General features: G+C 50.2%; 1 protein-coding gene and 1 long non-coding RNA gene across 3 annotated transcripts in view; one reads left to right on the forward strand and one right to left on the reverse strand.

Annotated features, from left to right (window-relative positions):
- Positions 1-4,030: 4,030 nt before the first annotated feature.
- Positions 4,031-9,309, forward strand: LOC121012920 (uncharacterized). The gene is made up of 3 exons (XR_005782403.1): positions 4,031-4,249; positions 5,737-5,843; positions 9,212-9,309. It is a non-coding gene; the product is annotated as an uncharacterized LOC121012920 (long non-coding RNA).
- The window catches only part of FAM124A (family with sequence similarity 124 member A), a 99,880-nt gene continuing 96,250 nt past the window's right edge, over positions 8,594-12,223 (reverse strand). For both annotated transcript variants that reach the window (XM_040448346.1, XM_040448345.1), the window contains one exon: positions 8,594-11,901. In XM_040448346.1, the coding sequence (XP_040304280.1) occupies positions 11,104-11,901 (798 nt within the window). In that variant the 3' untranslated portion in view covers positions 8,594-11,103. The remainder of the gene's footprint in view (positions 11,902-12,223) is intronic.

Genomic DNA, 12,223 nt, shown 5'->3' on the forward strand with positions numbered 1-12,223 from the left:
AGGCTGACTGGAGAAGAAAAGGAATGCAGGGAAGGGGATACATGTGTGTATAGATAGGTGGCAAGAAGACACAGACAAGTGGTCCATCAAGGAAGTCCTTTCAGAAGAGATGGCATTTGCTTGGAGTCCAAAAGAATAAGGCAATCGAGGCGCAAAGCAGAGGCAGAAGAGCATCGCGGGTGGAGGGACTGCATGTGTAGATTGTATGGAGTGTTGGGTGACCTGTAAGAAGTATGTTGCATCAGCAGAGAGTGAGGCAGGCAGAGAGGGGGGTTGGGAGGGAGGTTGAGAGAGATGAGGGACCAGGTCATGTAGGCCTCTGTGGCTCGGGGACAGGCAAATGGAATTTTAGTCCAAAGGCAATGAGAAGCCACGGAAGGACTTGAAATGGGACAGTGACATGACCCAGCACACAGATCCCATCACCTTCTCCTCTTTATTTTTCTACTGGGCTGTGAATGCCTCACCAGCTCCTGCGGTGTCTTATGCAGGGAGGTTCTTACCTGCACGTTCCCAGGCGATCTGGTGCTGCCTCTTCTCCCAGGGTAGAGAGGGACACGCTGGCCCTCCTGAGGTCTGACCAATCTGAGGAAGGTGGCCTCAAAGCTGCTGGTGCACTAAGAGGGAGGCCAGGGCTCTGAGAAATGCCCTTGAAACAGACAGGTGGCCTCCCTCCTCCTCGATCATTGTTTGCCTCACACTGCTGGGTTATCGCACCACATTTCCTAGTACCCAAGTGTTGAGTCTGCTAGCTGTTGGATTTTTTTTTACTGTTTTATTTATTTTTGGGTGGGTGGGGGGAAGAGAGAGGGGGAGAGAGAGAGAGAGAGAGAGAGAGAGAGAGAGAGAGAGAATGAGCGAGCAGGGGAGGGGCAGAGAGAGAGGGAGACACAGAATCTGAAGCAGGCTCCAGGCTCCAACCTGTTAGCACAGAACCCGACGTGGGGCACAAACTCATGAACTGTGAGATTATGACCTGAGCTGACGTTGGATGCTTAACCGACTGAGCTACCCAGATGCCCCATCTGTTAGATTTTTTAAAGTATATGAATAATTGCATGGTAAGTGCACGGGCATGGTGAAAATGGGACCCGCAGCTCCAGGGCGCGGCTGTGGCTCTGAATGAGATTCTCCATGCACAGCCCCATCCGAGGGGACCCCGGGCTGTTTTGTGTTACACATGTGGCATTGGAGGGTACAAAATCTCCAAGGGCTTGGGTTGGTCTACCCTGAGGGAAATCTTGGAAGGTGATGATGGAAATGATTTTCAGTCTGAGGCTAAGAAACAGGTCAAATACCTGAGCCCTCAGATCTTCCTTGAAAGGCTGGGATTCTAACCTGAGGAACATTAAAGAGAGCAAGTAAGTGCGTTTATGCCATTTCAGTGTTCTTCAAACATGTGGATTTAAGCCAGCTGGGTTTGAAATCCATTCAGTTGGTGTTTTTGCCAAGAGTTTTGTGGGTGTAGAGTTTAAAAATAGCTATGTACACATAGGATGTCTGTAGGGAAATATGGGCAAATTCTAGGCTGGAAAAAGGTTCCGTGAGCAAGTGCCCTCAATGTTTAGCCCCGAATGTTTGTAAAGACCAGAAACATTTTAGAGGTCAGAGTAACAAGTCTGTGTTACTCTTGGTCCAAACCAGGGTGTGTCTGGATCCAAATGTGGGTGTGGATAGAGTGACTCAGAAATACGTAATGGGGAGAACGAAGGGCCCAGAAATAATAACTGAAATTTAAACAGAGGTGAGGAGGGAGGAACAGAGAAAATTCCATACAAACAGATCAGAAAAGTCAGGGTTTTTCAGTCTGGAAGCATAAAGGCAGATGGGATGGGAAACAGAAAACAAAGTTAAAAATGGCGGAGGTTCTGTGTACATCCAGACTTGCTCAGCATGGCCTCGTGAGTCTTCCTCCTTGCCTACAATTCCTTCCTCTCCGGCCCCCCCCTGCAGGACAGTTGGGTTGAATAACCATGAAGTGAACAGCCTGAGGCGGGTCAGGGGCCTCGACTTGGGAATGTGAAAATGGGGATTAATCCTGAATGGCACACCAGCGAGGCCGCTGAAGAGCTGTGACAAACGTGAATGCCTCCCTCATGTGCTCATTTGAATCTTGCTTACTCAGGTACTGCTTTGGACCAAGGACTAGTTTATAATTTGCCTGGGTAGATCAGCCTTGTACCTAAACAACAGCGAGACTACCTGTGATTTGTCCTGAGTTACGGGCGACCGAGTGCTTACACAGAATGGCACCAGAAAGTGCTCTGGCAGCAAGAACCGGTCAGACTTCCTGAGGGAGGCGCTGTTGGCACTGGCCTTGGTGGAAGGTAGGGTTTGGGTGTTGCATGGGCGGAGAGTTGGAGGAATAAGCTGAGCTTTGGCATGCGGGCGGGGAAGCTCAGGGTATATTTAGTGGAGAGTTAAGAGCCTGTTTGGCCAGAGCATAGCATAGTTAGTGCTAGTATGTACAAGGTGACGGGGGCCAGGTGGTGAGAACGTTGAGGGCGTATCTGGGGAGTGGGTACTTTTGCTTGGTTGGCAAGAAGGGGCCATGGCAGGAGGGTGTGCAAAGCACTTCTCAAAAAAAAATTGGCAGGAGTGGGGAGATGTGGGGGCCATGAAACTAGTTGGGAGTCTGTGGCCGTAGACGAGGGCAGTGGTAACACGGTTTATAAAGACACTGGATAGTGGGCGTGGCTCTCAGGCAGCAACATCAGGGGTGCAGAAATACTTTTGTAAATCAAACGGATTCGCACGTGGAGCCATCATCCTGTGCGTCGTAGGGAAGTTCCACTGTAGTTACAATTGAGTGCTGCCCTCCCCCGAATGGGGACATCCAGGAGTCCAGGAGGATTAATGGTAGGTGAACTGGGGAAGGGTCTCCGGTCTCTTGTGGTCTTACTGACAACCTTGTCATCCTTGCTGTTCAGCCCCAGAGGCATTCTTGAAGCCGGTTTCTGTATGGTGTAGACAAATTTCTTGAGAGGCGAAGTATCTGACCACCCTCACTTTACAGATGAGGAAATGGGAGTCATGGAAGGTTACAGAACTTGTCCAGGGCTTCACAGCTAGTAAGGAAGGAGCCAGGATTAGAAGACCCTTGCTCTAATCACTAGTCTACAACACCTGTGTGGCTAGGGTTGGGGGGAAGGAACAGAAGGCACGTAAAACCTGGAGAGGGCAAAGAAGCAGGAATGGGGACAGACGTGATGTGAAAATTGAGAACCCTCAGATGGCTGGGTGTCTCTAGTTTTACAATCCTTATTTGTTCATTATAAAATTAATAAATGTTTATCATGGAAAATGTGTCAAGTGCAAAAAAGAAAATGAAACAGAAAAAATACCCCCCATGATGATACTATCCGGAAGCAAAAGCTGTTCTGCTTTGACCTACTCCTTTGCAGGCTGTGTTTCTCTGCACTGTTTTACATGGTCAAGGGCAATCTATACACACGTGTTCAGGTTGTTTCCTAGTGGTTTGCTATTACAAATTGTACTATGACAAACAGATGCATAAGGCTTTACTTCCGTCTTGGATAATTTCTTTATCCATCCAGGGATAGAGGCCTGGAAATTGAGTTACAAGGCATGAGCATTTGTAAGGCTACTGAGATCTATTGCCACACTTCTCTCCAAAAAGGTTGCACCAATTACTGCTAAGAGCCACGTATAAACATAAATTGAGTATTAAGAACCTTTGCTAACTTGAAAAGTGAAAATGACCTCTTGCTGTGCCGGACTTGGCCACTTGATCTCGTTTGTTCCTTAGAATGACCCTATGAAGAAGGCCTCGTTTCTTAAAATATTATTAACCTTGCTGCCTCAGTTTGCTCCTGAGGCTAGTGCCCTATGCCCAGCTCTGATTTCCTCCACTTTATAAATGAAGAAACCAAAGGTGAGAAATGAAGGTGGTTTGTTTTTGTCTCTTTTTAAAATTTTTTTAGAGAGAGTGAGCAGGGGAGAGGAAGAGAGAGACTCTTAAGCAGGCCCCACACTCAGCCCAGAGCCCGACGCGGGGCTTGATCCCACGACCCTGAGATCATGACTTGAGCTGAAATCAAGAGTTGGACACTCAACCACCTGAGCCACCCTAGTGCCCCGAGAAATGAAGTATTTTGATTCGGGTCACACGGCCAGTATGTCTCAGTGATGACATCCAAATCTGTTTTTTTGGATGTGAATGCTGAAGAGAGAAGAAACCATGAACAGAACTGAGGACTCATATGGCGGAAGGAGCTGGTCTTGCCTGGTATGTGAGTGTGGTGCTAGTTGGGTGTGGGTCACACTGATTTGGGAACCGGATGTGTCCATGTGGGGTATGTAGCAGGAAGCTGAGAGTTCCGGGCTGGCCCACAGGAAAGAGTGTGACCAGATGTGTGAGAGAGGCAGGGTTTGGCAGACCTAGGGCCCAGCTAGACCCAGAGCAGGACCGTGACCAGGCAGAATTCCTGGGGGTGGTCACATGTGGTTGGGTCACGATCCTGAGTCTGCCTCCACAGCTGCCGCCGGTTCCCTGGATCCAGCAAAGGCACAAAGGCGAAGCTGGACAGGGAATCACTCCTGGGAAGTACGGGGCAGAGCCGTGAGCTCGGATACTGACCAAAGAAGCAAAGGGGTCCCTGTGGGTCCGCACAGCCAGTAGCAGCTCAGGTCATAGACCCAGACTGCCACTGAGCTTTATGGCTAAGGAGAATTCCAGAGCTGCTGGCATGGGGTGATTTACTTGTATAGGGCACAGGAGGCTCATTTTGCAGGAAGTGGAACATAACTGTTGGAGTGGAAATAGGACCAGGACTCTCCTTGCTCAACAGATCGGCTTCCTCTGTTGAGCTGGGCTGCATTTCCGGTCTTTAAACCACGTCCAAGGGCAGAGGACCTGGCGGTCAATCCGTTCTACCCATTAGTGTTGTGTCCTCTCTGATGAGAGTCAGACACACGGCAGGTGATGAGGAGGGAGGCCAAGGGGACGGTAGGCAGTTCTGGTCGTGGCCGGATGGGGGGCAGGCTCACTGCTGAGGGTAGTGCAAACCCAGACAGTTGAGGGGCGGTTGGCAAGTCGGAGCAGGTGTGGACGGTTGGAGCTTGTGAGTTGCGTGGAAGTTGGCCAAGCAGCGATGAAGGTGGGGTGGACGGTGAGCCCCCCCCCCCCCCAGGGAGGCCGGGCAGTGAGGCCGGGCCAGCGCGTGCAGGGGGCAGGACAGAGGGGAGCGTTGCAGGTGCCACACGGCCCACAGCGCCCGAAGGAGAGAAGAGGCGGGAAGGCACAACAGGTTGCACAGGCTTTAGGCGTTGGGGGTTGGTGAAGGGAAGCTCAGCTGGAGATCTGGGAGCAGCAGCGGCGGCAGGTGGGCACAAGCACAAGGTCTGGCTTTGCCGGCAGCCGCTTGAGATGGAGGAGAGACAGAAGCCGGGAAGCTGAGGATGTGATGACGGACAGGCACTTTCCTGTCGGGGGGAATTGTCCAGAGAGACAGTGGCGAGGGGACAGCAGAACTTGTGTTGTAAAAAGCGCTGGGAAGCCAGCCCTCACCGTGCTGCCTGCACTAGGGAATGTGAGGAGCCTGGAGCCCTGGGGTCAGAACACATGCCATCCTGCAGCCCCAGTGTAGAAGGAAAGAACCTCAGCCTTCACTCAGTATGGCTGTGCTGTAGGCATCGCAGGGCTTTTATGCAGATTACACAATTTAAGTCTCCTAATTATCCCCCAAGGTAGGTATTGTTGTCCGTATCTTACAGATGGTGAAACTGAGGCCCAGGAGAGTGAAATAACTTGCCCTCAGCTCACACAGTGGGTGATGGTCAGAATTGGAAGCCAGGCCTGGTTGATGCCAAAATCTGAACACGTAGGTACTTGCACCAGAGGTTAATTCCATCAGAGCGATCAGCGGGACTATAAAATCTAAACATTAATGATGGTAGTAGGGGCGGCTGGTTCTCTGAGGGAGAGATGACGTCTCTTCTGTTCAGTCCCGGGTCCCGAGCACCCAGCCTGACACGTAGTGGAGCTCAGTAAATGCTTGTTGGATGAATAAGTGAATCTCTTCAGAGCAATGAAGAAAGAGGTACGGGGACCTGAATTTGTATCAATTCTCAGGAAGCTCGGGGAGGGATGCTGAGGGGATTTGTAACTTATCAGGAAGGGCTTCCAAATGCCAGGGAGAGGGGTAGAGAGTGGAGTAGACTTTGGAACCACAGAGCACGGGTGAGGATGCAGAAGGGCCTCCAGAAGATGTAGACTCTCTGTGTAGGCGAAAACCATGGATAGAAGCCTCTGCTTTCTCAGTGGGATGTTGGCCTCATCACCTGCCCTCCACGTGCCAAACTATAGATTTGGTCTCCAGAGTGGAGGAAGCCAGCCTTCAGGCTTTCTGCCCTCTCCCCACAGTGTGGCTGGAGATGTCTAGCAAGGCTCAGTCAACCCATGGTTGTGTCTGCTCCTCCAGATCTTGTAAATTCCATCCCTCAAGAGAGCTATCAACTTGGACCAAGCTAGTATCCCTTGAGAGAAAATCACTCCTGGAAATCCCTTTCTAAGTGATTTTTAGAAATCTGTGCTAAGGAAAACTTGGTTCCCATTGAGGAATACCATCAGGGCAACTTAAATTATAATGAATATAAGGCATTGTCACTAGATTTTCAAATCCTATGTGAGAACCAGGCTATTCACGTTTCCCTTTTTGCTTTGGCTTCTGGGAGAGTCATCCACAACAGTTAGGTTTTTCTTTCTTTATGGTTGGCATATTTATGGACCCTTTAGCCCTTAGCCCTGCTTTTCTACTTCTATTTGCATTGTCTTCAGTTGTGATTTCAGTTGCTGTGATACCTTGTAGAAATAAAATAAATGCAGAATAATAAGTGGAAACGAAATGCTTTCTTGTTCATCTGGGTGGAGCCGTCTTCAACGAAAAGGGTGGTTGCTGGCCCTCCTGGGCATGGCGGCCAGCAGGTGGCACCAAAGCTTTCCCACGGCCAGCTAGCTAGCGAGGTGAGTTGGCCTGAAGGATTTCGTTCATCAGGCCCTTTCTTGGACTGTGCCACACAATGTGGAGTTGCTCCTGTTCCACAATGCTCTGGGTTTTGTTCTAGAGATTGGGCAAGGCTGACCTCAGATGCTCTTCTGGCTGGCTTCTTCCAGACGCTCAACTTCTAAGACCAGTGTTTCAAATAATGGGGTGGTTGCAGCAATCTCCAACTGGACTAGGCCAGTTGGGGCCTGTGCCTCATCTATCTAAGCATTTCTTCTATACCATCTTAGGCAGCTGGAAGTGGGACCCTCATCACAGATGGAGAGTTCAGAAAACATGTCATAGGGACCCAGAGAAGGGGCCTTTTCAGTCTCACCAAATAACTCTGGAGACTTCTGTCTGAAATGGATATGTCGATCCTAATTTTGGGCACATAATTGGACAATAGTTATCACATCTCTAGAAAAATTATTAAAAAAAGACCAAAGTGTGCCAGCATTACCATTGATATTTCTTCCGTTATTCTCTCAAATTATGTGATGTAAAGACATTTTGTATCTAGACTTCTATGCCCAGGATTAGAAAACAGCCTTCAGTAAAAGTTGGAAGAGTTTAATTATATAAAAATCTTTAAATTCAGGTTCCTGACCCCTCCTGAATCCATTTTTATAATGTAAAGTCAATTTCTCATGTTATTTTTCTCAAGCCTCTACTGTATCTGATCAATTATATTTCCAAGGAATTAAAGAGAAACAGAACCCTATAAATCATAAGAGGCATTTGTGTTGAGACCAGAAACACGGAGAGATGCGGTGGGCAGGGAGGGGGAAAGAGGACTATTCAGCTCTCTCCACTGCTCTCCTGAAATCCAGATTTGAGATTTGAGATCATTGACCACAATGGCTCGTTGATAGCATTCTGGGGGTTTGGGAGGGAGGAGCTCTTCGCGATTACTTTTATTTGTCCTTAAGAATCTCTTCCAGGAATTCTGAATGTACTTAGGTGTTTCTTACCTGATGAATTGGAGAATTCATTCATCTACACAGACTCCAGCAGGGGGAAGAAAGACTCCTGTATTTCTCCTGATGTACATGGTTTTCCCAATAAAAGTAAACATTTGGTCTTACTTGGAACGTACTTTACGGCACGGTCCCACTGACTTCCATGTGACCGTTCCCCTGTTCTTGGGTCACAGGGCTCAAAGAACACCCAGGACTATATTCCATCTTGTACACACGTCAGCCCTCCGATCACAAAATTATCTTTGGTAGCTCACCAACCCACCCCCCATGGGTGACCCAAGATGATTTCTGTAGGGGCTGGCAGGTCAGTTAGGAACTACCTAAGAAGCATTTGATCTTTCTAGCCCATACTGGGTGGTATTTAGAGTAGACCATGGTGGGACCATAAGCAGTAATTTGAGGAGTCTTTTTGGAAAAGAGACAAGACATGGGTTGTCCTAGACCAGGACATGTGGCACCATGCCCCACCCCCTGTGCAATGCTGGGGGGAGATAGAAGGTCAACAAGAGATTGGGTTCCATTAAATGACAAAAAACTAGGGCTAAAATCTAGATTTCCTACACCATGGAGCCTAATCCAGGAGGGAAATAATTTGAGACTGCCTCGTGTGTTTCAATTGAACAAATTTATTGAGCACTTACAGTATGTCAGCATCTATCACAACAAAAGTAATGCGGCTCCCCCAGTGGGTGTCAGGAGACTTCCTGGATGAGGAAAATGCTGGTGCACAGCCAGAAGTTGAAGCTGGGGCTTTGTCAATATCTCTCTGTGACATTCTTCTGCACAGGGTGTATGGCCACTTCTGACCACAGCCTGGGAGGGAAGGGGGGGGGGGGATGCATGAATGTGTGTGGTGGGCTTCCCTCAGTGCTCCCCTTGTGTTACAGGGGCATCTTGCATTTCCTGCTTTTAAATGGAATCACTGACATCCTTTGGGGTCGCTGAACTGGGTACACTGGACTGTGCTGAGGGTGGGTCACAAAGAAGGGATCGGACCAGACAGCATCAGGGTTGGGCTCCGAAGCAATCCTGGGGGTGCATGCAAGTATAATAAGGGTACTGGTAGGGGGGAAGCCAGGAGGAGCCAAACTTGGCAGTTGGTCCACTTGTTTATGTCTGATGGACCTTTGCTACTCACGAGCTTGCCTCCTATTCCTCAGAGGCTGCATCGACACCTCGGAGTTTTCTCTTCCCTAACGTTAACATGTTGTTTTTCATCCTCAGCTGCCGTGAGTCACATTTCCAGAGGGGAGGTACACAGCTAGTGGCTTTCTAGGAACCATCTCAGCAGAAAGAAGTCCCTCACTGCTCTGAGCCCTGTGGTTCTGTAGTCACTGGCATGACGTGAGGACCCCACAGCAGCAGAGGGCTGCAGACTGAGAAGCTTATTGTGGACTGTGCCCGAGATCGTAAATCATCCTCAGTCCAGCACGAGGCTTAGGCCGGTTCTTGTGAAGAAAGCTTTACTGGAACTCAGCCACGCCCATTCACGTACACATCTTCCATGGCTGCTTTCGCACTGTGATGACAGAGTTGAGTAGTTGCAACAGAAACCCAATGGCTGGCAAAACCTAACATGTTCCTTACCTAGCCCTTTCTAGAAAAAAGTTTGCTCTCTCCTGGCCCAGAATTATAAGAGATCGTGTTTTTATTTACGTAAAATGGAGCATATTATGATTTGGGAGGCCGGGAATATCCAGGATGTTTGGGACAGGATCTGAGCTTCTCGTTACAGGGAAGGCAAAGGCTTAACGACAGCTTGGAGGACAGTGTCGACGAGGATTCTGAGGCGGTGTCTGGACTGGTCTGGGCACTTCCAGAGAGGTGAGAGCTGGGCTACGAGTCATGTAGGCGAGGAGCACCAGATGAGGAAATGAGCAAGGCAAATAAATCCATGCCCTTCTTTCCCGAAGGCGAAAGCACTTGGCACTGCTGAGTTTGGAACTGTAAACATACCCTCACTGGAGTGAGAAAGGTGACACTGAACTACCATTCAAGCTTGACAGAGGCAGACAACAGGCAGAAAAGGCTAAGGTTGGGCTAGGCTAGCAATGAAACAGTGGTCGTCCAGGGTGGCATTTCCTATAAAGCTTCCCATTTGGAGAAGACGGGGGCATTTATTAATCTGTGCAATCGCAATGCCGCTTAAAAAATGTTACAAATTATTTAAGGACGAAAAGATCAGGGTGTGTGACAATGCACGTTTATTGGAGAAAGTGGTATAAAATGTGGCTCCTGTCATTTATATAGAGACGTATATACGTAGCCCTTGGACTGTGGGTTTTAAAGTTGAAGAATCTTAACACTACCTACTCCAATGAGCAATTCTTCAGTGATCCAAATAAATCCGGGTAGTGGAGTGGTCCTCCGCAGACTCTCCTTGTTGCGGTGAAGGTGTCATTGAAAGGTGGATGCCAGTCTGGTTTTGGGAACTCAAATCACAGAGTCTGTCACTCAGGATAAATCCTTCTAAAATATATTAGCTACCTTCGCATAAATCCAGATTTCCCAATGTTGCACGGCATCCAAGTGAGATGCTACCATAGTCTGATATATGTTTACTGTTTTATCAAGCTGAGGTTTTTCACTATTAAGCACTCCCTGGAAATTCTCAGGGCCACTGGTCCCTGGTAATGCAAATACGTACGCAGAATCCAGTAAGCTGTACGTTACGTTATTGTGCACTAATCTCTCCTACAGGTCACTTAGTATCTTTCCCACATTCAACGTTTTGGCTTTAATTGTTTTTCCTTCACAGCATGAAAAATTGCCAAATCAGCTCCGGCTGACTAGGTTTTCTTTTCATTTCAAATAATTATAGGAAGCATTTAAATTGTATTAAGTGCACTAGACCGTATCTCAAAGGGAACGGAGGATTCAAAAAATTTTTACAACAGAAGCTTGAGAATTTATTTGCATAAAAACGCTGGTATTTTTCCACCGAGTGTCTAGAAACCTGCCCCCTCTCAGGTAAGCATGGGCCGTGCGGCCAACGTGTGATGAGCCGGATCCCAGACAGACGGGGGAGCGGGGCTGAGAACGCGGGCGGGGTTCGGGGCCCAGCGGGGCCAGCAGGACCCGAGCCAGTGTGTCTGAAAAACAAGGGCACAGGGTGTTCAGATGTAGAATTCCTCCATGGCATTGTCCACAGGTCCGGACAACGCTGGCGGCGGTGGGGCATCCCCGCCGGTCTGCTCGGCGCTGGGAGCAGCACAGGGAGGCTCCAGCGCGGACTCTGTGAGCGAGGAGGGGCCGGAAGCAGTGGGAGCAGCAGCAGCTGTCGCGGAGGAGCTGGCGGGCCCTTTGGTGAAGAAAGGGAGGGAGGCCCAGGAGGTGTCTGTGGTCACCCCGCCCCCAGCGGGCAGTGGTCCGTCTCTGGAACCCCTGGGCTTGGACCAGTGGCCGCTGCATCTTGCAGAGGGGAGGGCTGCTTCCCCGGTGCCGCAGAACCTACTGGGTGCGGAATACGCAGAGACCACAGAGAGGTCCGAGGAGGACAGGCGGAGGCCTGTGTCCACGTCCGTCTCCTGGGCCCCCTCCAAGTCATCGATGGAGAGGAGGCAGCCATGCCTCCACTCCGATGCCCTGTGCCCCGCGTCACCTGTGTTTGAGAACCACTGTGGTAGGGCCGAGGAGCCCGGGGAGGGGTCTCCCGTGGGCAAACAAAACAAGGACTTGCTTCTCTGGAAAGACCAGGGGAGGCTGGGAGGGCCGCTGGCTCGTTGGGGCCCAGGAGGCAGGCCCACGGGGCCGGACCCCAGGTGTGACCCTTCCGGCAGGGGCTGCTGGCTGCCGCCAGGTGTGCTGCTCGGGGCCGGGGCCGCGGTGCTCGGCGGAGGCGCGGGATGAGGTCTCTGCTCGGACGGGGGCTGAGTTCTGCCGGGTTTCGGAAACTTCCTGTGCACCCTTTGCGCCTGTAGGGGGAAGAGGGCGCATCAGGTTAGCGGTGGGCGGGACTGTCACGAGACACACTTCCTGGTCACTGGAAACTTCCAGCAGGGTCAAGGCCATCAAACAAGACCAGGAATTTCCTTCTCCGAACTCTAACGCGAAGACAGAGGCGGCAAGAGCTCGGGGGAGTGTGGCTCACACTTCTCAGCCTGAGGAGCCCTCTCTGAACCTGGGAGGAGATGCAGGCCCTCGCCTTGCAGGGAGTAACTGCTCGCTCAGTGGATTAGCCACAAGAATGAGGGTTGGGCTGCACACGGAGGAGGGAGATAAGAATTACCAGTAAGT

Source organism: Herpailurus yagouaroundi, unplaced genomic scaffold (genome assembly GCF_014898765.1).
Source record: "Herpailurus yagouaroundi ecotype Mexico unplaced genomic scaffold, PumYag 197, whole genome shotgun sequence".
NCBI lineage: Eukaryota > Metazoa > Chordata > Mammalia > Carnivora > Felidae > Herpailurus > Herpailurus yagouaroundi.